General features: G+C 53.9%; 8 protein-coding genes across 8 annotated transcripts; 3 read left to right on the top strand and 5 right to left on the bottom strand.

The window, feature by feature from the left end:
• Positions 1-1,228: 1,228 nt before the first annotated feature.
• On the bottom strand, positions 1,229-4,645 carry J4E84_000831 (uncharacterized protein; the record flags this gene model as incomplete). The annotated part of the gene is made up of 4 exons (XM_049383466.1): positions 1,229-3,062; positions 3,124-3,842; positions 3,891-4,016; positions 4,412-4,645. 4 exons carry the CDS (start codon positions 4,643-4,645, stop codon positions 1,229-1,231), a joined length of 2,913 nt encoding a protein of 970 aa, XP_049248984.1.
• A 2,541-nt stretch (positions 4,646-7,186) lies between these two features.
• Positions 7,187-10,510, bottom strand: J4E84_000830 (uncharacterized protein; the record flags this gene model as incomplete). The annotated part of the gene is made up of 4 exons (XM_049383465.1): positions 7,187-8,067; positions 8,115-9,162; positions 9,217-9,648; positions 9,695-10,510. The coding sequence occupies 4 exons, from the start codon at positions 10,508-10,510 to the stop codon at positions 7,187-7,189; spliced, it is 3,177 nt and encodes a 1,058-aa protein (XP_049248983.1).
• A 580-nt stretch (positions 10,511-11,090) lies between these two features.
• On the top strand, positions 11,091-12,028 carry J4E84_000829 (uncharacterized protein; the record flags this gene model as incomplete). The annotated part of the gene is made up of 3 exons (XM_049383464.1): positions 11,091-11,297; positions 11,347-11,744; positions 11,791-12,028. The coding sequence occupies 3 exons, from the start codon at positions 11,091-11,093 to the stop codon at positions 12,026-12,028; spliced, it is 843 nt and encodes a 280-aa protein (XP_049248982.1).
• A 300-nt stretch (positions 12,029-12,328) lies between these two features.
• On the bottom strand, positions 12,329-15,505 carry J4E84_000828 (uncharacterized protein; the record flags this gene model as incomplete). Its single annotated transcript, XM_049383463.1, has 3 exons — positions 12,329-12,480; positions 12,538-15,427; positions 15,482-15,505. The coding sequence occupies 3 exons, from the start codon at positions 15,503-15,505 to the stop codon at positions 12,329-12,331; spliced, it is 3,066 nt and encodes a 1,021-aa protein (XP_049248981.1).
• Positions 15,506-15,862: 357 nt separating this feature from the next.
• J4E84_000827 (uncharacterized protein) lies at positions 15,863-17,251 on the bottom strand (the record flags this gene model as incomplete). The annotated part of the gene is made up of 2 exons (XM_049383462.1): positions 15,863-17,068; positions 17,123-17,251. The coding sequence occupies 2 exons, from the start codon at positions 17,249-17,251 to the stop codon at positions 15,863-15,865; spliced, it is 1,335 nt and encodes a 444-aa protein (XP_049248980.1).
• A 1,650-nt stretch (positions 17,252-18,901) lies between these two features.
• Positions 18,902-19,489, top strand: J4E84_000826 (uncharacterized protein; the record flags this gene model as incomplete). Its single annotated transcript, XM_049383461.1, has 2 exons — positions 18,902-19,070; positions 19,137-19,489. The coding sequence occupies 2 exons, from the start codon at positions 18,902-18,904 to the stop codon at positions 19,487-19,489; spliced, it is 522 nt and encodes a 173-aa protein (XP_049248979.1).
• Positions 19,490-21,948: 2,459 nt separating this feature from the next.
• J4E84_000825 (uncharacterized protein) lies at positions 21,949-24,196 on the top strand (the record flags this gene model as incomplete). Its single annotated transcript, XM_049383460.1, has 4 exons — positions 21,949-21,954; positions 22,230-23,507; positions 23,560-24,030; positions 24,080-24,196. 4 exons carry the CDS (start codon positions 21,949-21,951, stop codon positions 24,194-24,196), a joined length of 1,872 nt encoding a protein of 623 aa, XP_049248978.1.
• A 663-nt stretch (positions 24,197-24,859) lies between these two features.
• On the bottom strand, positions 24,860-25,792 carry J4E84_000824 (uncharacterized protein; the record flags this gene model as incomplete). The annotated part of the gene is made up of 1 exon (XM_049383459.1): positions 24,860-25,792. The coding sequence occupies one exon, from the start codon at positions 25,790-25,792 to the stop codon at positions 24,860-24,862; it is 933 nt and encodes a 310-aa protein (XP_049248977.1).
• Between the last annotated feature and the right edge of the window lie 490 nt (positions 25,793-26,282).

Genomic DNA, 26,282 nt, shown 5'->3' with positions numbered 1-26,282 from the left:
AAATGGAGGTTAGAATGATTATGCGTTCGCTTACCCCCTTCTCTTCTGCGCTTTGCGCTGGTGGAGCGAAGGTAAATATATTGGACGGTACATACCTCTCTGCCTGTATGTGATGTTGCGCTCGGAACTCGATCGAGTATGTAAATACCCTGACATCGTCGTTTCGCATTCGCTGAAGCTGTGATAGGAGGCTCTTAGTGCTGCTGTCGTCGCCGCGAGCGCAAAGTCCTCTGGTATCGCGTTTTGTGATGCGCGGCGCGTCCAGCAAGCCAGAAGTGCCTCTGTCGTTTCCTGCCTGCCTTCAAAGTGCTTCTTAACCTTCGCACACGATTTCGCAATAAGAACAGGCAGCAATCTGTCTGTGTCGATCTACCCAGTGTCATCCAGGCATCTGCAATCGTTTCGAAGCCCGGATACACATACTACAGGCTTCCTTGTACTCCTACTCCGGCTCTCATTGTTCTATTATTCCATACAATACGCAAGTCCTCTCCATTAGCCCGACGAGTACGACTTCCATTCTTCGGCGCAAAGTTGCAAGCTCTGCGATCTTCGACTTGGTGGCCGCGTTTCCTCGTGAAATTAACAGCTTGTACCCAATCGCAACGAGAGGAAACGAAAATCTCCATTCGCATCGACTCTCCGGGGCTCGTGGCCACTTGATCGATACAACAGCTATTTAGGCTGATTGGAAGCTCGCCTCAGGGTCAGGCGCCGTTTTTGGATCGTCAAGGCCGTGGCTATACTTCTGCTAAGCACCCGGCAGTCAGAGCCTGCGGTAGTTTAGCCTTCGGATCGTGAAGAGCAAGGTAAAATCTAGGCTGAGCCTATGGACGGTCTCCTCTTAGACACTCAACTCAGTTCCGGCGATGGACACTGTATCAAACTGATCTGGCCGATAGTTCGTGGGCATGTTAAAAAATGCGAGAAGCTGAGCACGTATGCGCAACATCACAACGTCGCAAAGCAGCAAGAGTTATTTCATACCATATTGATTCTGCGAGGCCGCTGACGGGCGAGGCATACTACCTGAGATCATGAGATGTCCTCGCTAGGACCATGAAATATGGATATCGCAAGGAAAGATTGAAGAGAACACCGAATCACCGACTTTTGATGCGCCGTGAACAGATTCACGCCATCGTCGCAACCGAGTCCTCCATCGTGTTTCGAACCAGTGAAGCCATCCTATCCAGCACTACCGACCGGCTTAACCTCTCTTCGTTCCTTAGATGTACCACATAACATCCCTGAGGCCGCGTGCGTTCTGCATCGGCATCAACGGAGCGATCTCGACGTTCTGCTTGGATGAACCAGTGGAAGACTGCTGGTCGGCCTTGGACTCCTTCTTGCCAGACGAGACCGGGTTGTCGTTGAGATGAGCACGGGAACGGTCGGCAGCCAAGTGGGCGTAGTAGACCGCAGGGTGCAGGGACACCGGAGTAGTAGAGCGGACATAGTGGTATGAGTGCTCGAAGATAAACTGCTGGAGCTCGGCCGACAGCCACTCACCCTCGTTGAGGATGCACTGGTAGTGGATGGGGCGAGCTGTACCCTTGATGGCAACGTGGGCGCAGAGATAGAAGTCAAACTCGAACGGATGGGTGCAGCCAGTCTCTACCAAAGTACCGGGAAGAGGGTTGCCGTTGCGGTCGCCTTTGCCAGCCTCAGGGAAGAAGCGGATATGATGGCGCTTACCAGCAATGACGACGGTGAATTTGGGGATCTCCTTGCAGCCCAGCTTCTTGAAGCATTCTTTCATGTCATGGACTTCTTCCTCAAGGACAGCGGCGTACTGTCCCTCGCTCACGCCATCTCTAATATAGAGTACACGCTGAGGAGGCTTGCCCTGGCCGATCTTCTGCATCCAGTTCTTGGCCATGAACCCGAAGTGGTCGTTGATGTTGGAGGTTGTGACCATTTCCACGCGGTTACCGTTGGTCTGAACCTCAGCCCAGTACTTGGCGAAGTGGACGTCGGCGGATACCGTAATGGCAGCGAAGGATGCAGCCTCACCTGAAGCGGCTCCGGGAGCAGGGTGAGAGACGTCGGCGCCAACAACCATGGTGGGAATAGATGCTGACTTCGGGGCAACCTTGGGAATGAGCTGAGACTTCGCAACCGAAGTAGCTCCGCCAAGCTTAGCGTTGACCTTCATGCAGACGTTGGAGATATACTGGGGCGAAGCAGACATGACATGCTTGGCCTGGAGAACCTGCGAAGCCACACCGAATCGAATGTCGCAAGACTTCTTGATGCGACGGTAGACGTCGACATTGCGGTCGTTGACGACGAAGAAGAGCAGATTAGGTGGCATGGCGTACTTGTTGCCAGTCTGGTTCCAGACCTTCTGGATCATCTCACCACCATCAGCAAGGTTACCGGGACCCATCCATGGCTTCTTGCCATGCTGAGGGTGCGCGGCTACAAGTCCACCGTGGGCTTCGTAGATCTGGACGAACTTCTGGAAGAAGGCTTCAATGGCTTGAGGGGGAGGGCTGCCACGACCTTGGACACAGCAGACACCCCACGCCTTGATAGGACGCTCCTTGTTGTTCATGGCGAACTTGCGACCGTCCAGCCTCCAGCGACCGGCGATCATGTCCGCAGGCTTGATGGTGGCTTCCTTGGAACCGGCGCCGAAGTGAACGGTGGGCGAAGGGAGAATACGAGCTATCACCTTGGCAGGCGCGGAGCTAACCTTCAGGCCGTAGTGGCGGAGGTAGGGGTCATTCTGCCAGTTGAGCAACTTTACTCCCTGCTGAACAGCGGCCCAACGCTCCTTGGGAAGGGTGACGGCGAACTTGATCATTTGGGACGTCTGGGTATCGCTGAGCTTGGTGGTGTAGCGCTGGTTGCCGTCGATCTTCAGGACGTCGACAGGCATATAGACAGGCTCCTTGCGGATCTTCTTGGTCATCTTGACTACCGGCAGACCAGCCATGACAGTGACGCCATACTTCTTCTTAAAGTACTGAGCAACCGAGATCTTCTTGGAGCGGTCATCGGGATCCGGGAAAGTCGCCTGGGAAGCGTCCAAGTTGACGAATTCATCGATCGTCCTGAGATCAAAAGTTAGTACACCACGCGTATGTAGTCGGCAAACCGAAAAGAACAACTTACCATTGCGTAGGCTCCTTAGTATGTGTCGTAGATACACCTACTTTCTTGAACTTGCGGAGGTCCCTCTTGAGCATGGAGCCCTTCCAGTCACGAGTGGCGTTCTTGTACATGGTGGCGAACTGAGGCGGGTTACAGTTGAAGACTTGGCCAATAGCGCGGGTGAGCTCTTGAGCACGCCAGAAGGTGCCGTTGGCGACATCGACGTTGACCGACAGTGACTTCTTGAACTTGTCGTCCAAAACGGGGCGAAGGGACGCGAAGACACCCTTGAAGGCTTCAACACCACCGCCAAGGTCGAAGCGGGTTTCTCCGCGCTGGAAGAAAGACTTCTTGATTTGAGTGTACTGCTGAGAAGGCCACTCGCGCATGACATGGTCAAGGAAGTTGATCGTGTCGATACACTCGTTAGACCAAGAAGCTTGGCCATCGAGGAAAGCGTTCAAGTTGATGAAGTCGACCTTACGAGTCCAGCGGACGTGGATGGTGTGCTTGTTGCCACGCGCACCCGGCTTGGTAGGACGGCCCTCCTCCTCATCGAGGTCGACAGTGATGCGGGTATCGTCACGGGGCAGACGCTTACCAGACCAAGCCAGCTTGTTGGTGTCCCAGACCCAGAGGTTGGCGGGCTCACCAAGCTCGGCCTTGATAGTAGGGGAGTTCCAGATCTTCTTCAGTAGGACACGCTTGGTGTAGTCGAGGGCGTCGCCGCTGTAGTTGAGCTTGTAAAAGTTAGTGTCAAGTCAAACTTGAGGGACAGGAAAACTTACATCATACTGATGGACGACGGTGTCGGGGGCCTTGATGACGTTGAAGGTGTTGAGCACGATGTTGGCGGCCTTGCCGAACTGGTTGAAGTTCTTGGGACGTTGAGGAAGAGAGCCCGGGATGGTGAGCTGATGGTCGTTAGCAAAGAGGATATTATTGTGCCTCGGAGTGTAGAGGCTGGTGTCCTGGTAGAAGCGATGGGGAGCGGCGTCCTGGCCAACCATGATGAAGATGGGAAATGAGGGAAATTGGGAATATGAAGATAATGGGAAGGGATTGTGGGAGTGGAAGATAACAGAATCCAAATGGTGTTTTGAATAAGAATGAGGGTAAAGATGAGAGAAGGGAAGCCACACGGAGATGTAGCTCTTATGCTCACAGCCTAGAGAGCGTACCCATACCAATCTTGGTAGGATGCGAGCCCGAAGCTGTTTGCATTTGGGCAGTGCGGGGAGGTGTGTTTGCACGAAAGATACATGCAAGATGCCCATGCGGCCTGAGACAGAGGAGTGTTTGTACTTACACCACGAGCCTGGTACCAACCGGCAATACCAAGGAAATCGGAGATGTTCTTGAGGTCTCGGGGGTCGGTGTAGTCAACGCAAGCCCGAACGTTAGGATCGCGGTTGCCGTCGACACGGGGAATGGACTTCGGAGCGGAGCGCTGAGTAGGGTCGCGAGACTCAGAAGAGGAGCCATTGGACGAGCCGTTGGACTGCTTCTCGGCCTGCGCGCGCTTCTTTGCTGGACCGGCCATTGCGTACTCTAGAAGTCATATTAGCGGTGTTCGAGAGCGAGGACGCGTTTGCCACCGGAGTCAACCACGGCATGGAGCTTGCGCGATCAGAGGCGACAGCGGAGGACACGTACCTTGATCTCAGATCTGAGTCGCGTGCGGGACTGGCGTTGAGGACGTGAGCGTTTGAACCGGATCGCTGATCGGGTCTGAGGCAAGTCAGCAAAGTTCAAAAGTAGAAGCTGCGAACTGATGTGCTTGCGACAAAGGCGACGAAACAAAAAGCTATGTGCGATAAAGCATGGGAGAGGAACGGCATACAAAAGGAGTGTTGTTGGATATGATGTGTTGGGGTGGGAAACAAAAGGTGAGGCTGAGGAAGTTATGGCACTGGGTGAGCTCCAAAGCTAGGCCGAGTCGGGGTCATGTGGTAGCGTCAAAACAAAGAGGGCAAGAACGATGAGATTGCGGTGGTGACCGTGCCGATAAGGGCGGTGACTGCGCGGCAGGTACCAGGACCTTGACGTGACACAGAGTACGCAGCGGCAGCAGTGCGATGATGGTCACCATCATCGTTGTCATGGTGACTGAAGAAGATGAATGCTTAATTGGGAACTTACTGGAAGGTGCTGAGCGCGGAAGACTGCCTGCAGTGTTATTGACTGAACTGCCTGCAGTGAGGATTGTGAGACCGGCTCTTGTTGCGGTTGAGGAAGGTAGGCTTGATGCTGGTGGAGTAGCTGGGGTTGTAGAGAGTAGAAGGCTTGTCCCTTGTGAGGATTGTCAAGTTAGGAAGGGAGGGGAGAGTAGTTGTCGTTGTAGTGTGAGAAAGGAAAGAGGGTTGAGGCCGTGGGTGGGCAAGCTTATATGGATAGGCAGACTGCGCTAGCTGCCAGCATGTGAGGCCCTGTGCACAGATCTGAGGTGTATACAGGTAAAAGATGAGAGTTAAGTGGGGCTGATGTTTGCAGGCGAGGTGAGAATGTTGGTGTTGTGACCCTGTTGAGGTGGCGCAGGATACGTGATGACCGCCTCTCGAGACCCGGTGAGAGACTGGTCAAGAGTCGCGGGATGCGAGACGGTGGCGCAATCTGAGCAGATTATGGTAAAGACAAAGGTCCCAAGGCCGGAGACGTTCAAGGACCATGAAATGTAACATGGTGATATCGCACAGCCACGGGAGACGTAAGGATATACAACAAGTGACAGTGGAATGAATATGACACGAACACATGCCGGATCGATCCCAGCAGTGCAATGGACTGGAGACTAAGACGGTCTTTGCTTGGAAAGTTAGCCCCTGAATTTGATAATGACAACGAGAATGCAATGAGTACATTCAGATATTGGGCCCTTCGAAGAAGCGTGAAGCATTCCCAGATTGACCAGAGAACACTGGACATCAACCACATCATAACACCAGACTCAATCGAAGAGATCTTAACGCTTGCCGAATGATGCCAGCATCTACCTGGGCATATTGCCATGTCTGGGGCATTTCCTTGAGCACATTCCTCGGCGTGAGTTCCACTCTAAAGTCGAGATGGTCGGAACTCTAACAGCGATTCTGGAGAAGCGTTTCCCCATAACCCCTAAGACAAAGCAAATAGGCTTTATGAGCGACGAGACCGGAGAACCCAGTCTAAATCTCCAATCCATTGTGTACTCTTGGATACTGCGTCCCTTCCGTGCTCTTATACACCCCTAAATCGGAGATCACGTCGGGCAAACACCGAAGACTGCTCGGCGAAGTGCTGCTATATGACGGCGACAGATTAAGGTGTCCTGTGCATGCTTGGGAAGAGGCGATTAGATTAACCGAGTGGGTTAGTTCTGGTACATATACGTGCGATCTGTGTGGCCTAGAAGGAAGGAAGCATGTCGGACAGGAAGGCGCGACGTTCTAAGGTTGCTAGTTCGGTGGCTAGCCCGATGACATCGAGTGGGGTAGTGAGCCATGACACCGATGCATGCGTGGTGTCGTGCCGTGCATTGTATACGAGCTGCGAAGGGGCATGATCAGCAACATAGAACTGGGAAAGAGATTCATGTGTTAGTAGATAGATAACATGTGTGACGCATGAACAAGACATCAATTCAGATGATCTTCCTCCTTTCTATCCAGGAGGAGCTCATGAACTGTCATCACTCGAATAGCATCACGGCACGACAAAAAGAGGATAGATGAACCATCTTTTCCATTAAGGACATCTAAGAAAAGAGACTACAAGTCCTTCCACCAAGACTTCGATGAGAATGCCGCCCCAAGGCGCAATCAAGAACCCAACGCCTCGCTCACACATATAGGCTGGCAAAAGCCAAGCCAAACCTCCATTATTCCATTAGTGATACCCCATGCGGTCCCCCTTCCCTACGCTCTCAGTATCCGGATGTTTTGGTGATCGAGCCCGTACAAATGAGTAGAGAAGAATAAACGCCAATCCATGCAATGTTCTTGGTCTAGACAACCATTTTTCGAGTGAAGATAATCCGATTCTTTCTTGCTCAAACGCGGTAATGCCGGCGCACAAGCTCCAATAAGATGAACGTTGGATACCTTTCCTAAGGCCCCCAAGCGTTTGCGCCCGCCATAGCTGGGTGCATGGGCATGTGCCCACCATTGCCGTATTTCTCTTGTATGCTCTGCAGCTGCTGTGCTGTTGTCGGGGTGGTGCCCCAGCGCTGTGGCTGCGGAGGACCCTGGCCCGGTGGAACTGGAATGGCATCAACGCTTCGCAGCAGAGCCACCAACCCATCAGCCTTGAAGCGCGTCTCCTTGTATGTGCTTGCAGGAGGAATGATGCCGAGGAGGAAGTTAACGCCACGAGGCAGAGGTGGCGGGCCGGGAGCCTGGCCAACGGGTGTCGCACCGGTGGTGGCTAGGTTGCGGCGTGCAGCATCGAGACGGCGACCTGCCGCACCCTTGAGCGGTGACTCGCCCCTAACAAGCTTGCGAGGCTGTCCACCGTCGTCCGCGTCATCGAGAGGGCGCTTTGGTGAGTTCGTGACAGGCATGAGGTTTCCGAGGTGTGGGGAGTTCGCAATGCCGGGAGACGCGAGGCGCTGTTGTTCGGCTACGATTTGGGGTGGTAGCGCAGGCATCGGTTGCTGCTGCTGCTGCTGTTGCTGCTGCTCTTCGATGGAGGGCATAACCGATGGCATGGTCGCTGGCATGACGGGCTTCATCTGTGTGCGAGGCGAGATGATGTGACGGACGGAGATCGGGTCGAAGGTCTGGGTCGCGAAGCGCTGCGAGAAGCGGTGCAGCTGAGGATCTTCAGGGAAGAGAGTTGCCATGCGCTGCTCAAGCTTTGTGATCTGGGCCAGCTCGCCAAACTGAGCTTCGTAATCATGGAAGAAGGCAAAAAGCGACTTAGCCCTATGAACAGTCTCAGGCTTGGCCGTGAGCTTGCCAACGACTGTCTCGAAGACGGCACGAGCATCTGAAGACGTTAGTAGGAGACCTTAATGCGTGGACCGTGTCACTTACTGGTAGAGTCATTGAGCTTGATGAGATGCTTAATGTATTCCAACGCAAACTGCTCATCCTCAGGGAACAGCTTCATACCGCGCTCAAAAATCTTCTGTGCGGCTGGTTCCTGGTAGCAGTGATGCTCAATGAGCGCACTAGCGACGTAGGCTTCACTCAGCAGCTTGCCCTTCTTGCGAGCCTCGGTGAAGATGCCACGGAAGCCACCAATCTCGCCCCTGGGATCTCCTTTGCCCTGAACACGGCGCATAGCCCGCATGAGAGCTATCCATGTGTACGTGAGTGTCTTCTTAAGGTTCTGTGTTTGCGCATTGTACCCGGCGGACATGGCCTGGAGTTGAAGGGCGAAAGCGTCCTCCTTCTCCTTCAAGCGACGCGCAGCAACAACTTCGTCCTCGTCGTCAGCATCCTCGTTCTGTTGTGCGATTGCGCGGGCAGCTTCGTCGGCAGCCTTCTGTGCCTCGAATTGTTCTTTCGCACGGGAAATTGAGTGTTCCTCTCGCTTCTTGACTTGTGCTGTGAGATCGTAGATGGTATCGAGAAGCCTTTGGTATGGCTCTCGTACAGCCTTGCCCTTAGCAACGATACCCGCTTGACCATCTTCGAAGTCGGTGCGTTGCTCGACCTGGTTGGCCTTCTTAAAAGCGAGGAGACAGCTCTCAGGGTTCGCATCGATGCCGTCGTTGAGGAATTTGTCGCCCTCAGCCTGGATGTTGTTCTCGTAGCACCACTCAGCTGCTTCGTACCACAGTTCTGGCCAGAAGCGGAGGGCCATGAGCGCATTCTTGTACAGGTGGAGTACACGCTTGTTGTACAACTCCCGGTTGTCTGTAGCGCACTCAAGCGGATCGCTCTTCTCCCACTGAATCCAGTTCTTCCATAGCTTCACTTGGTTCATGTACTCCTCGTAGCCATCGAAGCCGGCGGCGGGTGGCAGCTTGGGTAGTGTGGTTCGGTTGACGCCCCTTGTGATGTTGTTGTCGAGGACGTTGATGGCGCTGCGTGCAGTCATGTAGGCAGGCGAGGTTTCTTGGAGTTGCTTGCGGCCCTGTCATCGATGTTAGCCTCGTAAATACAAGGGACTGAATGCAATGAGGCTTACCGTGACCTTGTTCAGACTTGTCTCGAACCTGTCGTAGTCTCTCCAGATCTCTAGGGTCGCGTTGTGTGGTACTGAAACAGCGCGTTGATATACCTTGCGCAGAGTATCCATCTTCTGCATGTCCTGCCAGCTGCTGCCACCGAGAACACCAGGCCCAGATTTGAGCATCTCGATGTAGTCAAGCCAAAGCTTTCCGGCATGAACATCCAGACCGACTGAAGTAAGGACGAACTCGTAAGCTTGTGTGACGGTCTGGCGGTTCTGTCCATTTTGGTCAGTGGTAAGGTTGAAGCGGCGACGGATGAAGTCGATGTAAGCAGAGTAGATGCCGAGCCATTGGGCTGAAGGAATAGAGCGACCGAAGAGGTGTTCGACTCTTGGCAGCTCGTCAAGCTCCGTCTCAAAGGCAATGTACTCGACCCATTGCTCGCCCTAGACATGTTAGTACATCACATGAGATATCGACAGTCCTGCTTACTGATGAAGGGAAGATCTTGAAGAAGCGCTCAAAGACAGCTCGTGCGTCGTCATGCTTGTGTCGCCTACGGTGCTCCTCAATTAGACTCAACCACGCTTCGATGTCACCACGCGGATCTTCAGCAATGCGATCTTCGAGAATACCCACTCGGTCCTGAGGAAGACGAGCCTTTGGTAGAGAAGCAGACATAGGAGCTGGAGTAGCTGGGGCTACAGACGGGCGTGCCGAAGCAGCAGTCATGACGTCGGGAGCACCTGGCTTAGTAGCGTCTGCAACAGGCGTACTGCCGTTAGGAAGAGAAGCAACAGAGGGAGCAGGCTCATTGACAGCGACAGAAGCAGAGATGGAAGCGGGAGCCTGATCTTGTGCACTATGTAACTGTACATCTGGGTTTGGGAGTGTATTGTTTGGAGAGTTTGTAAAAGATGGCTGGGGAGTCTCTGAAGCTCCAGTAGCACTCAGTGTAGCATTCGCCTCTTGCGGCTGCACAGCGGGCTCCTCTTCCTCGTCCTCACTCTCGTCGACAAAACCACCCACAGTGCGCGGTCGCTTCGACGGCGGCGCTGCGGAGCCTTCTGTGGAGGTCTGAGTAGGCTGAGGCTGCACCCCATTCTCGCCCTCGGCGTCGGCGGCCGGTGGTGAGTTTGCGCCAGATTCTGGCTGCATCGATGCCGACTGGTAGGACTGCGGCGAGTATGTGGCGGCGGGGTCGTACTCGTCCTGTCCAGCGGCAGCGTCGGGCATGGTGTAACCGGCTGAAGGGTCGTATTCGTCCTTTTGCGCCTCGAGGAAGGCGAGCTCAGCGTCGTCCGCCATGGCTGTGGGTGCGTGAGAGCTGTGGTGGGCTGTCAGAACTGATCGCTAAGTAATGTTGGGCGTTGTATTACGATATGCTCAGGCGCGGGAGTGTCGTGGACAATGGATGTCTTTGTCGCGTGGTTAGTGTCTAGAAGGAGCGTCGAGAGGTGCGCGCGAAAGCGGGAGGCGCGATGCAGGTCTCCACGGTGCGTTTGACAGGTGCAAAGGTCGCGCCGATATCTTCCAAGATGCGCGCGGGGGTGGAGGTGATGCGCCGTTCGCCGTGGTTGAGGTAGGTGAGCGCGTTGTCGTGAGAGGAGCAAAGGTTGCGAGTCGGCGTTGCGGGCTTGCTCTCGGCGGAGCCTGTCAGCCTCGTTCTTGGCGCTAGCTCAGACGGCGGCGTCATCGCTCAGGTACCGAACACATAGCCACCATTCACCGAACCACCGGACGATTGACGCGCCCCTCCAACAATGGAAGTCTGGGACTCGCGGTGACACCAATACCTGACGCGCATTCGAGTATCTCCATTTCTGGCGTCGCGCCTTCACTCAACAGCTGCCTATAGACGGCCAACACCTCACAAAGCACGCCCAACATGAACCCGCACATATCACTCCCAAGGCCGACGGGCGGACCTTCAAACTTTGGCTCGACCCCATCGACACGGCGGAATGAGATCAAGATGCCGCGCTTCTTCAAGCGCATGTTCAAATTCCCCCAGATGGACTTTGAAATGGCCATATGGGAGATCATGAGCCTGATAATAGCACCCAAGAAGGTGTTTCGACAGATATACTACCATGTATGTATTCCTGGTCTCTGTGTGAAGATATGTGATTAACAGCGTGTAGAAACAAACTACCAAGACATACCACCGCCCCGATCCGTCGTTCACATACCTGCTTTCCTTCTTCCTGACCCTCACATCACTTGCATGGGGCTTCGCATACGCCGATGGCTTTACACAGACCCTACATATAACCATGGTCTTCATTTTCGGGCACTTCTTGCTGCTTTCGCTATTGATAGCGACGCTGTTCTTCTTCCTGGTCGGCCGATTATTAGGCCCGGACAACACACTGCTACCAGGACGAAGGAGGGGACTGTACAACCTAGGAGAAGACTCGGGTAAAGAAGAACTCGAGTTTGGGTACTGCTGGGATGTTGCCATCCGGGCCTTTGTGCCGGTTTGGGTGTTCCTCTACGTTGTGCAGTTCCTGTGCATGCCACTCATAGGCACACACCATTGGTATGTTCTTAACTTACAGTATCAGAATATGCGCTGACATGTCTAGGTTTTCGCTACTCCTTTCGAACACACTTTACCTCGCCGCATTGAACTACTACTTCATCATCACCTTCTTGGGCTACAAGGAACTGCCCTTCCTCCACCACACTGAGCTCCTCCTCGTCCCAGTCGCCGTTATGGCCATACTGTGGTTTGTGTCGCTGTTCAGCTTTAATATGTCGACACACTTTGCGCCGGTATTATGGACGGGGGCCAAGCTACGGAAACACGTTGGCGAGCATTAAGAGGGCAGAATATAAAAGGTTGCATGTCTGCAACAGGAAGTGGCAGGGTGTCATAGTACAATAAGGCATAGGATAATGACGAACGCATTAGAGTACCTTGAATACGGTTTCAGTGATGATATCCAAATCACAAGCGCGGGTGGCGGCAGACCGATTCCTGCACCATGATCATATCTTGCGTGATTGGGATAATTGATAGTTACATATCCATACATCTACATATATACACGAAGAAGGGTAGTTATCAAACCCTCAACCCAAACCGCCCCACGCTATTCTATGTACATAGTATACACTATCTTACAAGTTCCTCTTCTCAAACTTTTCTTCATAACATTGGATGCGATCACCCACCTTGAAGTCTTCCCAGCCTTCAAACGAAATACCGCACTCGGTATCCTTGCGCATTTGCTCGACGTCTTTCTTCTGGTTTTTGAGCGACTCGATCACGCCTAACAATCTTCGTTAGCATATGCTTCATTTACACAACAACGTGGGGAATGACTTACCATCATGGACAATCTTGTCGCCACGGAGTACTCTAGCCTTGGAACCCCTATCGACAACACCGTTCCTGACTTTACTTCCCGCGACCTTCATCTTCTTCCTGCCACCAAGGCCAATCTCAAAAACGGCTGCGATTTCCACCTCACCCGTGACCTTCTGGATGACTTTTGGTGCAAGCTTCTCGGATAGCAAATCCTTGACGTTTTCGACTACGCGGTAGATGATGTTACTGTCAAGAATCCTGACGCCCTTCTCTTCTGCTAGTTTGGCAACGTGTCCAGGAATTGTGGTGTTGAAGTTGATAACATGTCCCTTTGCGTCGGCGGCGTGCGAGATGTCGAATTCGGAGGGTGCGCCAACACCGTGGCGGAGGATGCGCGTAGATACCTCTGCGTTTCCGAGTGCTGAGACAGAGTCAATGACTGCTTCAACAGAGCCAGATACGTCTCCCTTGATAATGAAGGAGACGACCTCCGGACCAGCCTCTTTCTCCTCAGCGACTTCAGCTTCCTCGCCATTCTCGAGAGCCTTGGCAGCTGCTTCTTCGGCCGCACGACGCTCGGCTTCTAGGCGGCGAGACTCGTTGATGGCTTCCATGTCACGCGCCATTTGCTCTCTGTCGACCTTCTCGCTGCGGAGATCGGTCACCGAGCTCGCATGCTGTTCATCTTCTGCTTGTAGCACTTCGTCGCCAGCGATGGGTTGATCACGCCAGCCGTCGATCTCGACAGCCATACCAGGCCCGACTTCCTTGACCACAGCGCCAGCCTCGTTGCGCAGAGTACGCACGCGTGTCCAGGTAGTTCCTGCGACAAGCGTTGTTCCTTGACGAAGGGTACCACTGCGGACCAGGACGGTAGCCACGCGTCCAGATTTCTTGGTGGTACCCTCAAGAACCCATCCTTCGACGGAGGTCGCAGGATCAGCGCGGTGGTCCAACATCTCCGACAACGTTGAAATGGCTTCTTCCAGGTCGGGAATGCCCTGTCCTGTCTTTCCACTGACGCAAACAGCCTGGATGTCGCCTCCAAAGTCCTCAATCTCAATACCGTGACGGCCGAGATCAAGCTTGACGGCATCAGGGTCAGCTTGCGCCTTGTCAATTTTGTTGATGGCGACAATCATAGGGACATTCGCCGCTTGCGCGTGCTTGATCGCCTCCACAGTTTGGGGCATGACAGAGTCATCCGCAGCAACGACCAAGACGACAATGTCGGTAACGTTGGCTCCACGAGCGCGCATCGTCTCGAATGCAGAATGACCGGGCGTGTCAAGGAACGTGATCTTCTTTCCGTTTGCCAGTGGCACACTGAACGCACCAATGTGCTGTGTGATGCCGCCAAACTCGGTAGCCGCCACACTAGTCGAACGCATATAGTCGAGGATAGTCGTCTTGCCATGATCAACGTGACCCATGATCGTGACAACAGGTGGTCGTGCAGGAAGCTCGGCGTAGGCCTCAGGCTCAAGAGGTGCTGCGGGATAGAGGTCGCCATCATCTTCCTGTGCCTGGAAGATCGGTTCAAAGTTATACTCCTGTGCAATAAGGCCAGCATGCTCCGAGTTCAGAATGTGATCATTCTGCACATCCTCAAACCCTAGCTCTTCCAACTTTCGCACAAAGTCCTCTACTCTCAACCTAAGGGCACCCGCAAGGTTGGCCACGCTGATGTACTCTGGTAATGAGATCGGTGTAGGACCGGCCTTTGCCGACTGGGCTGCCTTCTTCGCCTCAGCCCGTAACCGCTTGCGTTCTTGCTTGCTGACGTGTGGCCGGTCTTCATCGTCCTCCTCGTCCCGTTGTATGCGTCGGCTCCTGCCCTTGTTTCCGCCCTGCCTTCGCGCGGGCTCTTCGTATCGGTTCTTGGACTCATCCGGCTCGTCAAAGGCAAAGCGACTTCGCCTTCTCTCGCTGTCCACGTCGTTGCGTCGCCTGTTATCCTCTTCTATCTGCCATCTTGCCGACTGTTCAATGTCCAAATTGCCCTTCGATTTCTGCGCCCAGGCTTCTGCAGCATCCGATATCGATTCCTTGTAACGTTGTGGTGGTGTATACATGGCCGTTTTCTGTGCTGGTTGTTCCTGCCGTTGAGGCTCGCGGAGCACCGGCTTTGATGGGCACATATTGCTCGCGTGCTCCTTCGATCCACAGTGGAAACATGTCCTCTGTGCATTTATGTCCCTTGCAAGTGGTGTGTAGGGTTTCGGGGTTGAGTTCGACGCCGCATTCCCCAACAACTTTGATATCTCATCTTGATCCAGCATCTTTCTTTGTGGTGCAGGTCTAGGAGCCTGTGGTGATCTTCGGTCGTCTAATCCGAACGGGGAGCGTTCGGGCTGTGGGTCGTTTCGTCGTCTAAGGTGACCGGAGCCAAATGCCGGGGTGTTGACCTGTGGTCTCGAGTCCATATTGACGGTATAGCGATTCTGGGGCGGAGGTCGATAGTCATTGCCACGCTCGTTGCCGGTCGTCCTCCGTACACCAGGTGCAAATCGGTCTCTGCTCTGGTTCCGCCCCGGCCCATCGAAAGGACCGCCTCTGTTCATTGCGCGTCGCTCTGGTGGGAATTGCCGTGACGCTTGGGATTGATGCTGCGGAGGTGCTTGTGCTAATGATGCTCTCATCCTCTCTGCCGGCGACATGAAGCCTCCTTGTGATTGCGGCTGAGGGGCGCTGGCGGCCAGCGCCTGCCGCATGCGCTGTGCCTGCGACATTGGCTCCTTGCGCTCGTTGGCATCTTTGTATAGGATGGCCTCCGCCGATTGCGGGGCTCTACTAGATGAGTTGAGTTGCCGTCGTTGTGTAGCGTCCGATGATGATGTAGCGAGCGTATTCGAGATGGCCAATTGACGGGTGGCGCAGAAGATGCAAACGTCGCGGGTTGAAGAAGCCTGCCATTGTTAGTCAGAATGTGTTTGTTGATAATTGGCTTTGCTTTTCCTCACCCGAAGTCCACGCGCTCTCCGCATATTGGGCGATGTGGTGCGTGTTGGGTTCGAAGATGTTGGAGTGCATCAAAAGTTTGGAAATGTCCCGCCGACGGATCCTTGCCTCGCCCGTCGGTCCTAGCGCCGCGCCACAGTCTGGGGGATTGGCCACGCTCTTCAGTTGCACGCCTCGACTTAGAATTAGTATCACGGACGCGCTGCTTTTGACATCGGAGGATAAAATGATGAGGGTGGACACAGCGTTCAGCCGAACGAGCAATACACATGTTCAACTGCAGTATTGTCGAGATGCTTGGTACAATCTCGTCGCATCATTCAATAGAGGTATGGAAGGATAACATTTTCTAATCATAATCCACCAATCTATCTACAACCAGCTTACTCCTTGGCTTCCTTCAACCTTAACTTAACACCATCCGCGGGGCATGTCGTCAAGCTGAGCCCATTCCTGACATAACCCATACCACCCTTCTCCTTCGGTTCCCAAGTATTACCAACACCCTCAATCGCTTCAAACCTCTGCATCAACCTTACGACGACATATCCAGCTTCTGTCAGGGCAAACTGCTGCCCGATGCAGATTCTTGGGCCGCCGTTGAAAGGAAGATACTCCCATCCACTCTTCCTTCCATTCCAGCGCTCGGGTCGGAATTCCTCAGCGTCGGGACCCCAGAGATCAGCTCGACGGTGCATGATGTATACGCTGTAGTCTATTTGCATGCCCTTCTTGACGTAGAGAGGTGCTGTGCCATCTGGACCGCCGCCCATGGGCAGGGTAGAATCCTTGAGGGCACGGCGACCATCAACAGGGACGACAGGGTACAGACGCAGAGTCTCGTTCAAAACCCACTGCAAATAGTTGCATGACTTCAGCGACTCAAATGTTATGTTCTTGGGGTTCGAATAGGTGCCGAAAGTTTCCAACACGACACTGCGTAGGGCGTTGTAGACTTCCGGGTGCTCTGAAAGGAGCATGAAGACGTACGACAGTAGCGATGCCGTCGTGTCGCGACCGGCTAGTAGAATCGATATCAGGTGTTCGCGAAGCTCGATGGGGTTGCGGGTAGACTCTGCAAGTCCATCAAGGAAGACGTATTTTTGCTTGCCATGTGACTTCTCCTGGGTAGTACCCTTCTCCTTTGATAATGCCAGTTGGACGTAGTGATCAATGAAGTCGTGGCAGCGTTTACAGTGGTCTTTGAACGCCTTGTCGTATACGAGCCAGTAGGCCTCTCCGAGACGGCTAGCTTGGGCAATGGTGTTCTGCGCCTGGTCGAAGGACGTGGCAAAGTCTTGTTCGTTGACAGCCATTGGGGGCTTACTAGACTTGTAGTCGGGTAGGGATGCGAGCTGAGAGTCAACGCTCTCGCCAAAGAGGAACTCTGTGGCGCTGTCGAGCGTCAGGCGGAAGAAAAGCGGCTTCAGGTCCGTGACATCTGTCCAGCCGTCTGAGTTGGTAGGCAGTACGCGCATCATGTTCTTCATATGTTCTTCCTCAAGGTCCAAGTCGCTGACTTGGTCGCGAGCGAACTGTGGCCGAAGTAATGACCTCGCATGCGCCCATTGCTCGCCATCGCTGGAAAACTGCTTGATGTCAGCGTCTGACGTTCTTGTCGCATTCCTGAGAATAGTACTTACAATGCCATGGCCGAGTAGTGGAGCAAAGTTCCCGTTTCGCCTTTCTCCTAACCCGTAGTCCTTGAATTGCGTGGCCAGTATAGCCTGGATGTTCCTTGGTTCCACTGTGAAGTATCCCTCTGCGCCCATGATCTTTTGATGGAATGTGTTGACGATCTTGCCTTCCCTCGCGCACGCATCATCAACGCGACCTTTCAAATACTGCGGTATACGGGATTGTTTGTCCGCCTTCATTATTTTGGCAACATTCTGGAGTCCAAGGGGATCGAATGGAGACTGCTGAGTCTCAGGGGCAGGCAAACAGCCCAATTGACGTGCTCTAGCAGCATGGCGACGCGAGATGATGATCGAGGAGATGATCTTGTAGAGGACAAAAGAAATGCCAGCCCAAGCGGCTAAGAGGATGGAGTTGTGCATGTTGGTAACAGAACTATGTGAGGTGAACACGCAGCCGTGGCAGCTTTCGTCTGTTGGGGAGAAGTTCTCGAGAAGGATTGACCCTTTTAAGTATCTAGGTATAGAACTCAATCGCACTACCAACGCGCCAGGGTCCCTGTGGCGCTTCCGCTGCAACAGCCATTCACGTGAACTGCCGCAAGGATAAAGAGGAGCCAGACCCACGAGGCGTACACATGTTCACAGGCGTTAGTTCCTCGGAACCGTATCGCGCCCTGTTCGCACACGGGAGCGGATAGTTATGACCTCCGAGTTCGTTTTTGACTACGGGTATTCTGCTTCCAGTCCACTGGGTCTGCTGTCCATGGAGATGCCACGCGTTCCCCGCATTTTGCATCGGACATCTTGGCTCTGGCGAAGTCGTACTTTTTACTCGGACGAATTCTGTCCATTTCTCGCGTGCAATACGCCTCGGTAATTATGGTTGTGCGACCGTTGCGTCGGAGGCTAAAGAGCTCAGGCGCAACTGAGGGTCGCTTAGGAGTAAAGTGCCATCTTTTACAATAGAATGGATCCACTTGCAACGTTTCTTGATTACTCGATAAGCCGTGTGTCTAGACGCCTGTCTCGTAGCGACTCGCAGCAGCAGCGCGTGTAATTGTGCAGAAGGATGAGGTTGCAGCCTGCAAACGTGCGAGTACTGCGCGCATCTGGCTGCCAAGGAGTCCGAAGCTGGTGAAACTTGCGAGATGCCACCAAGAAGACAGGCCATTCCCGACGCGCGTGGTCGCTTGTCCCCGATGAGGGGGATATTTGCTTCCGATAACACCTAGGCATCCATCGCAGGAATCTTCGATATACAGCGTTTACCCGCTTGATCTTGTTCCAGCAGTTCAGTCGTTGACTCTCCCCTTATCTGTTCGTACCCTGTAACCTCCTCCGCTTTGATGAGCGCCCAAATGGCGATGCAGGCTCTCCACTGTTCTCGGTCGCGCACACGTACCACGAAAAGATGTTCTGTTAGCGAAGTAGAAGACCACACCAGTGTCGCGGGCAGCTGAGTCATGATTTCTTACAGTCTGGTACGTTCGCGCAAAGTCCCAAACACGGCCTAGTGAGCCCGGAATGGTTCCATGCTGCCCAGGTGGTGAGTCGCTCCAGTCGTGACTCCCTCACCCAAACCATGGAAAGAACGACCACTCTACCTGTTGAGACTGAAGCTGCGCGTCACACCAAGATCACCAGGCGCGATGTGAAAGCAGCCTGAAACCCATAAATAGCCGACTTTGGTGCCCACAGCACCACCTCGCGCACGCGCCCGGCATCATTGCGCATCGCACCACGCAAGTCAACCTTTGAAGAATCTACTTCAGCTACACGACTATGGACGCTGGTTGGGACGAATTGGAGCGCATGGCGCATGCAGCATCAGCCTCTGACGCGCAGATTGCTTCCCAATACCCGACATCGGAAACTATCGAGCGCTGGATGCGACTCTTTGGATATTCCCGAATCGAAGCTGTCCGTCTGATCAGTGATCAACGCGGTGATGGTCAGTGACACCGCCTGGTCCTGGTTATCAAATGTGGAACTGTCATGTACTGATGCATTTCTACAGTCACCCGGGAGCGAATTACCAACGATCATTGGGAACTTGTCCAGACCGAAAAAGAAGCTATAGGCTACGATCGCGAGGCTTATGAGCATAATCTTTCCCTCCTCAAAGTCTTCAAGAGCCAGAGCGCCTTCATACCAACCTCTGGTGCTGATGGGGAAATGATGCTTCTTTTCAGATTGGGAGGACTGTTGAACACTGCAGAGAAAGTGAAAGAGGTTGCCGACCTGGACCGTGTACCCGTCGAGCAAGAGGGAATGAGTGAGATGGGTACCATCAAGTTTTGTCTGGTGGACAAAGACGCACAGAAGAAACTTGAGGAATGGCTCACGCAGCAGTCCGTCCTCCAGCGATAGCTGCACCTCTGACGGGATTATGCGAGGGAGAACCAGTGCTATGCAATATTGCAATCATCTCAGCATGACGCTGGGAAAAGTTGTACCATGCGCTCATGGACAGGTCGCTGAATGCAACACAATCAAATCCATCTAAGACCGGCTGCGGCTTGAACAGCCACCCTGTTTGAAAAAGAGAATCTCAATAATTACCTCCCACACTGGACACCAAAAATTACGTCAGGGTCGCCATTATCTTAGAATTCTGGCAACTTCGTTTTCCGTGCTAATGTAGACTGCAGCGCACCTGTTCAATTACCTTCGTGTTCGAGGTGCAGCGACCCGCTAGTTCTCACATAAGAATAAAGCAGATCCAAGGAAATGCAGCGACTGATGGGCTGATGATCTTTCCGATCTTGTGCTGCACTTGCCGGAAGGGGCGTAAAGCCATCTTACCGATGGACAGCCCAGCTCGAGCATGAAGTCCTCAAATGAACAGCGACATGCAACGTAAACATACCGACGGCAACCAATTCCCAGAATAGCGACATCATCACTAAGCACAGTCTGTGGGCAACTCGGCGAATCAGGATCAGCTCAGCCACGACCACGATACCGCTTACGGTCAACCGCAGCCACAAGCGGCACGTCATCAGCAGTGCAGTTCAGCTGTGCTGATACATTACGGCGCGATCGGCGGAACTATCAATCGACTAATGTTTGGAGCTGGAGGAGCTGAGGCTGCTGATGTAACAACACGGAGATCACCACGAAGATCTCGGTACAAATTGGGAAACCCCCATGTCCAACTTGAAAGCCACCCCAACTATCTACATGACTTCCGACATGTTGTAAAAGGGACACACGAAATTCTTTGTTGCGTTCAACAAATATCCAATGACTGCGCATACATACTATGCCTCAACGCCCCTCGCAGGAGCAAGACCTACAACACTTGCTACCATCGACCATGACTTCTTCCAAGTTCTCTTATAATAGGCCAATACCTGCGATCACACTTCAATTGGCTACCGACGATCTTAGCGCACAGTACAGTCAACCGCTACCTCATGGCGATTTTGAGGAGCTCAAAGAAGCGGCAAACGAAGACAGGGTACGCCCCCAACAAAGAAGTCCTGCAAGCGAGCACCAGTGATACTAATATACACACCAGGACCTCAAGATACGTATCCGGAAGTTACGCGTTATATCGCGCTCCCTCGCCCTCTTCATCTCTATCGCAGTTCTCGTCCTCACGGCTCTTACCCTACACAAGTTTCTCAGCACGCGCAACATTCACCGCGTTGTCCGACTACCCAGTGGCGAGAATATCTTACGCACGCCCTGGGCGAAGAATACACGGGCATGGCCAACATACATGTACTTTGGCGTCTCGGCCGTCTCTGTACTACTCAACTTCGCAACGATCTTTTCGTACAAGTGTGGTATTGAACAGGCCAACGTAGCCGCTGTTGTCACGAGTACCTTTAGCTGGGTCAATATGCTGGGGAACTTCATTGTATGGTGTGTAGCCGCTACTGTGTATCGCACCGAGAAGGATAAAAATGGGAAGAGCGATGACCTTTGGGGCTGGACGTGTAGTTCTGGTGCGAGAGCAATTCAAAAAGAGTTCGTGGGTGACATTGACTTTGGTAATTATTGTAATGTGCAGGTAAGTGGATGATTTTTAGGGGTTTGAAAAGAGGGCTTGCTAACGCAGTGTGCAGAGTGCGAGTTGGTATGTTGGTATTGTGCAGGCCTGCGCTGCATTACTGACCGTGGTAATTTTCGTGCTGGTTTTCAGGAGGAGGAAGACGAAGAAGGCGGTGGAGCAGAGGCTGAAAATGCATGGCCTCGAGCCGAGTAGATGTTGACCGGGAAGACCTCCGCCGCACAGGAGGCGAACACATAATAACAACCGGTCTATCGCCAGGTACCAGCCTTGTGTACCGTTCAATACCCACCACGGGGGTCTAGGATATGATCCCGTCGCCCCAAACAACCGCACCCAGCCATCCTCGGCCCCAAACCCGTCTCCTAACTTCTGCGCATCATGGTGTATTCATACCCACCTCATCCACATCTCCCACAGTCCACGCTAGTCTCTATCACGTTGAGATAGCGTACCTGCATGCACCGACCTCGCAAACCACTCACTGAAGTCCCTGCTTACCAAAATAAGCGGGACCCTTTTCCGAGAACGGACAACAACATGCATGCGCAACGGTTACCACCCAAGGAACGAAAAGCCCCAAAGGTACTAAGACAGGTCGTAAATAACGCTTGAGACGCATGCGAGTATCGCAGATCCCACGAGGAAGTTCTGGATAAGAAAGGAGGAGGGTGGGAGCATGGGGCAACGACGCGCGAGAGGGCATGTTTTAAGATCGGAGGGGAACCCGCTGTAACTGGTATCCAGAAACAAAGTACATAATACATTTGTTTACTACGACTGTTACTGAAGTGCAGTGATGCGAAACATGCTGGTATGTTCGAGAAGAACCGAAGAGGCGTAGGGAAGACATTCACCAAAGACTGACGAAATGACCAGTGCACTCGGTCGTTGCCAACCTGGCTATGCGCCACCATCTTTCTCCTTACTGCTGTCGCTTCTTCCCAGGAAACGCAAGACGAGTGTGATCGAGAATGCTTGCTTCTCAGGGTTGAGACGCTTGAACGAGAGTATGCGAAGATAGAGCAAGCTCTGGTGAGTCAAGGCCAATCTCCTCTTGCGGTATCGATCATGCTGACCACGAAATAGTTTCCCGGTGGCGACTCTTATTCTTCGTATGCAGCTCAGCCGTACTTAACAACATCTGCCGTCTCCACCGCAACTCCAAGCTCGTCGAGCAAATACTACACCACCTTTGGCACATCCGGTCTGCCTTACAGCTCAGCCTACAGCTTCGTTGTCTCCTCATCATCCGCTCTAACATCTATCATCTCCACCGCAACGCCGAGCTCATCGAGCGAATACTATGCTAGCTTTAGCACATCCGGTGTGCCTCAAAGTTCAGCATACAGCTACGTCGTTTCCTCATCGTCCATCCTAACGTCTGCCGTCCCCACCACAGTGCCGAGCTCATCAAGCGAATACTATGCTAGCTTTAGCACATCCGGCTTTCCTCAAAGCTCTGCCTCCACCTGGGTTGTGCCCTCCTCGTCCATAGTCACCAGCTATGTGACTACGCAACCTTCAGTCTCAGCTACGCCTTCATACGCAACGACTCCACCCCAAAGTTCAGCCTCTACCTTTGTTGTTCCCTCCTCATATCTGGTCACCAGCTATGTGGCCACGCAACCCTCAGTATCAGCCACGCCTTCCTACGCCATACCCCCACCTGAGCCCACATCAAGCGACACACCACCCGAACCCACCAACCCCAACATCCCCACCCATCCCGGCTACCGCTCAGTAGCCTACTACGGAAACTGGGACATCTACGCACGCAACTTCCAGCCCCAGCAAATACCCGCAGAGCAACTCACCCACCTCCTCTACTCCTTCGCCGACAACAAGCCCGACGGTACCGTCTTCCTCACCGACACATACGCCGACGCAGAAAAGCACTACCCGACTGATTCCTGGAACGACGTGGGCAGCAATCTTTACGGATCGTTGAAGCAACTTCAAATCCTCAAGGCCAAGAACAGGAACTTGAAGGTGTTGCTCAGTGTAGGTGGTTGGACGTATACAAACGTTGCCAAGCACATGGATGGACCCATGGCTACGGCTGCGGGTAGGCAACGCTTTGCGTCTTCGTGTGTGGAGTTGATTCGCGACTACGGCTTCGATGGCATTGATGTGGATTGGGAGTATCCCACCAACAAGGAGCAAGGCGGGCAGTTGCTCGCACTGTTGAAGGAGATCAGAAGTCAGATGGATGAGTATGCCGATACGCTTGTGTACGAAGATGAGTCTGGACGCAAGCTGAAGCCCAAGTTCCTCTTGACTATTGCTTCGCCGGCAGGAGAGAAGAACTACAAGCATCTGCCATTGAAAGAGATCAGTGCGGTTACAGACTTTATCAATCTGATGGTAAGTATTGGCTTCTCCAAATGCAGCAACAAATAAACTAACGCAAACATAGGCATACGACTACGCCGGCTCCTGGGATAACCAGACTGGCCATCAATCGAACCTTTACCCTTCGACCTCGACTCCCCTGAGCACGCCCTTCAATACAGCTTCCGTTCTGGCCGCCTACAGCGCCGCGGGCGTTCCTTCCTCCAAGCTCAATCTTGGCATGCCGCTCTACGGTCGCTCCTTCACCAACACTCAGGGTCTAGGAACGTCGTTTAGTGGCATCGGCACCGGATCGTTTGAGCGAGGCGTCTACGACTTCAAGGACTTGCCCCTTGCAGGTGCACAGGAGTACTACGATGAAGAGGCTGGCGCAACGTACAGCTACGACGAAGCGAGTGGCGAGTTCGTCAGCTATGATACTGTGGCCATGGCGCTCAAGAAGGTCGACTACATTGCAGAACAAGGGTTGGGTGGCGCAATGTGGTGGGAGATCAGCGGTGACAGGACAGATGACAGCGGGAGCATCGTGACAAACGTGAGTCGTGGGTGTCTGAGAGTGGAGACGAGTATGCTAACGTATAAAGGTTGTCGAGAAGATGGGCGGCGGGAGTGGTGCAGGCATCGAGTCATCGCCCAATTGGCTACTGTATCCCGACTCCAAGTTCGACAACTTGAGGAATGGCGTGTCGACGACACCATAGGTCGCGGGGCGATTGCGCAGGGGGTGAGTCGTGGATGCAGGTGCAGCTGTTGGCGAGCATGTCAGGTGGTGGTGCAAACCTAGAATCGCGTAAGTTATTACTGATCGCCATCGGTAAACGTTGAGATGGAGCATTGGTGGCGCGAGCATTCATGCGTTCGCATACATGTAGTAATAAAACTTGTCATATACCCTACCCTTGACATATCTCGCTTATTGCCAAGCTGGAACATCATCTAGGGGACTGGACCCGCGTGACACAGTTGCAGCAGTGTTTGAGGCTCTGCTACCCTAGGTGTAGGCGGTAGCGCGGAAGCCATGCTGCTTCTGGCGTAGATCATCTTCGATATATTGCCAGTGTTGATATTCTACGCCGCCGTCATACTGCGATCGACGGCCAGGGTGCTGGAAGAAGAAAAACGAGTACACGATCACGAGCACGGCGGGGGTGCTGTTGGTGATTGTCGTTGAATTTGCGTGGTGTCTGAGCGCATGAGGGCTAGGATATGCCCGCCGCGCGCATATGTGCCGCCTGCCGAATGATACATACAGAACCGAACGCCCTAGCTCCATTCATGCCGCGAAGTAATAACAGTCGTACGATATAGCACCAAAATGTGCTGGAGGGTATAGCAAATCTATCAGGCACCACAATGTGCTCATTTTACTGCCTCCTGATCTCATCAGGCGAGCAGGTGTCGGCGGGCGGGAGTAAGCGCTGGTAGGACTGCTCGCCGACTATAGTCGACTCCCTGTGATTAAGGAAGGTGCGTATGCGCTCGTCGCGATCTCCACTTGAGCTCAGAGTGGCATTCCGGCTCCGGCTGTACTCCATACTCGCCTCGCGGTGGATCTGGTCGCGCCGCTCTATGACCGAGTTGTTGAAGGTGTTGAATCTAGTGCCCTGCACGACGCCGCCTATGCTGACAAAGGCGAAGATAAGGGCCATGAAGGTAAAGTTGGACATCTGAATCGTGCGGGCGTCCGAGTCCTTGGCGCCGCCGCCGTTCTCGTAGTGCCAGCGCTCCCAGTCCTCCCAGGTCGCATTGGTACGCGGATCCGTATTCCAGCGATGTGGATCATAGTGCCAGTCGTTATGACGGGGGCCCATGGGCATCTGGTGGTGACCGGCCCAGCCGTGGCCCCAGGCATCATACGCTTTGCGTTTCTGGACATCGGAGAGGATGTCGTGGGCGGCGACTAGCATTCGATAGCGCTCGAGACGCACGTGGAGGGGCAGCTGGGCGATGGCCGACTCGGCATGGCAGCGGTCGGGGTGGTAGAGCTTGACGAGGGCATAGAAGCGGTGCTTGGTATAGGCGTCGCCCTTCCGGCACTTGAGGATCTGGTAGGGCGTGGGTGTCTTGTGCGGCTTCACGGCGTCTGGCCACCTGAGCAGCTCTGCGTCATCGCGGTAGGCGGGCGCGTCCTGGTGTTGGGCGTAGGAGCGGCGCTGTGTTGCGGCCTCAGGACGTGCGAATCTATGACGGCATGACTTGCCCGGCTGGGGACCTGCGCAGCTCCCAGCGTGGGAATAGTAGAGGGGACTGAGGTTAGTGTACGAGGGCAGGAGGATGGAGCACTTCTTGGGCAGCATTGTCGCGCACTGGCAGGCGTGGACGGGCGCGCATCTCCCAGCTCCAGGCAGGTGTCAGTGTGGGAGACGGCGTGCTGCGTGTGGGGTGCTGGCTGCTGGTGGCGTCGGCGCATGGGCGATCGCAGCAGCCCGCGGGCGAGATAGACGCGGCCGGCGCCATCGCTCACTCATCGGTACCTCACGCTAGGCCGCTTGCGTGCTGCATGCGACACTCTGGATGCGAACAGGAGTTGGCCGTGGTTGATAATTTTTCCACGGCCTCGCGCGCCCTCCAGTCGTGCCCGACGCGACTGCGACGGCGCCGGCGTCTCAGCCAGGCAGCCACCATGCAGGTGCGGTCTCTTCCGCTCCCCTCCAGTTGCTCAGACCCGATGCTGGTGGAGCCCTTTGCGCCGCGACTCAGCCTGTCTGTTTGACGTGAACTCCTTCGCCTCGCTTGCGCATGCCGTGCGAACCTCCCCCTGCAGCGACACAAACTCTCGGGTCACGA

This window comes from Alternaria hordeiaustralica (assembly GCF_023758085.1).
Source record: "Alternaria hordeiaustralica strain BMP 2776 chromosome Unknown scaffold_1, whole genome shotgun sequence".
In the NCBI taxonomy this organism is placed as follows: Eukaryota; Fungi; Ascomycota; class Dothideomycetes; order Pleosporales; family Pleosporaceae; genus Alternaria; species Alternaria hordeiaustralica.
The sequence above is the reverse complement of the archived record's forward strand: the minus strand, read 5'-3'. Positions and strand labels throughout refer to the sequence as shown.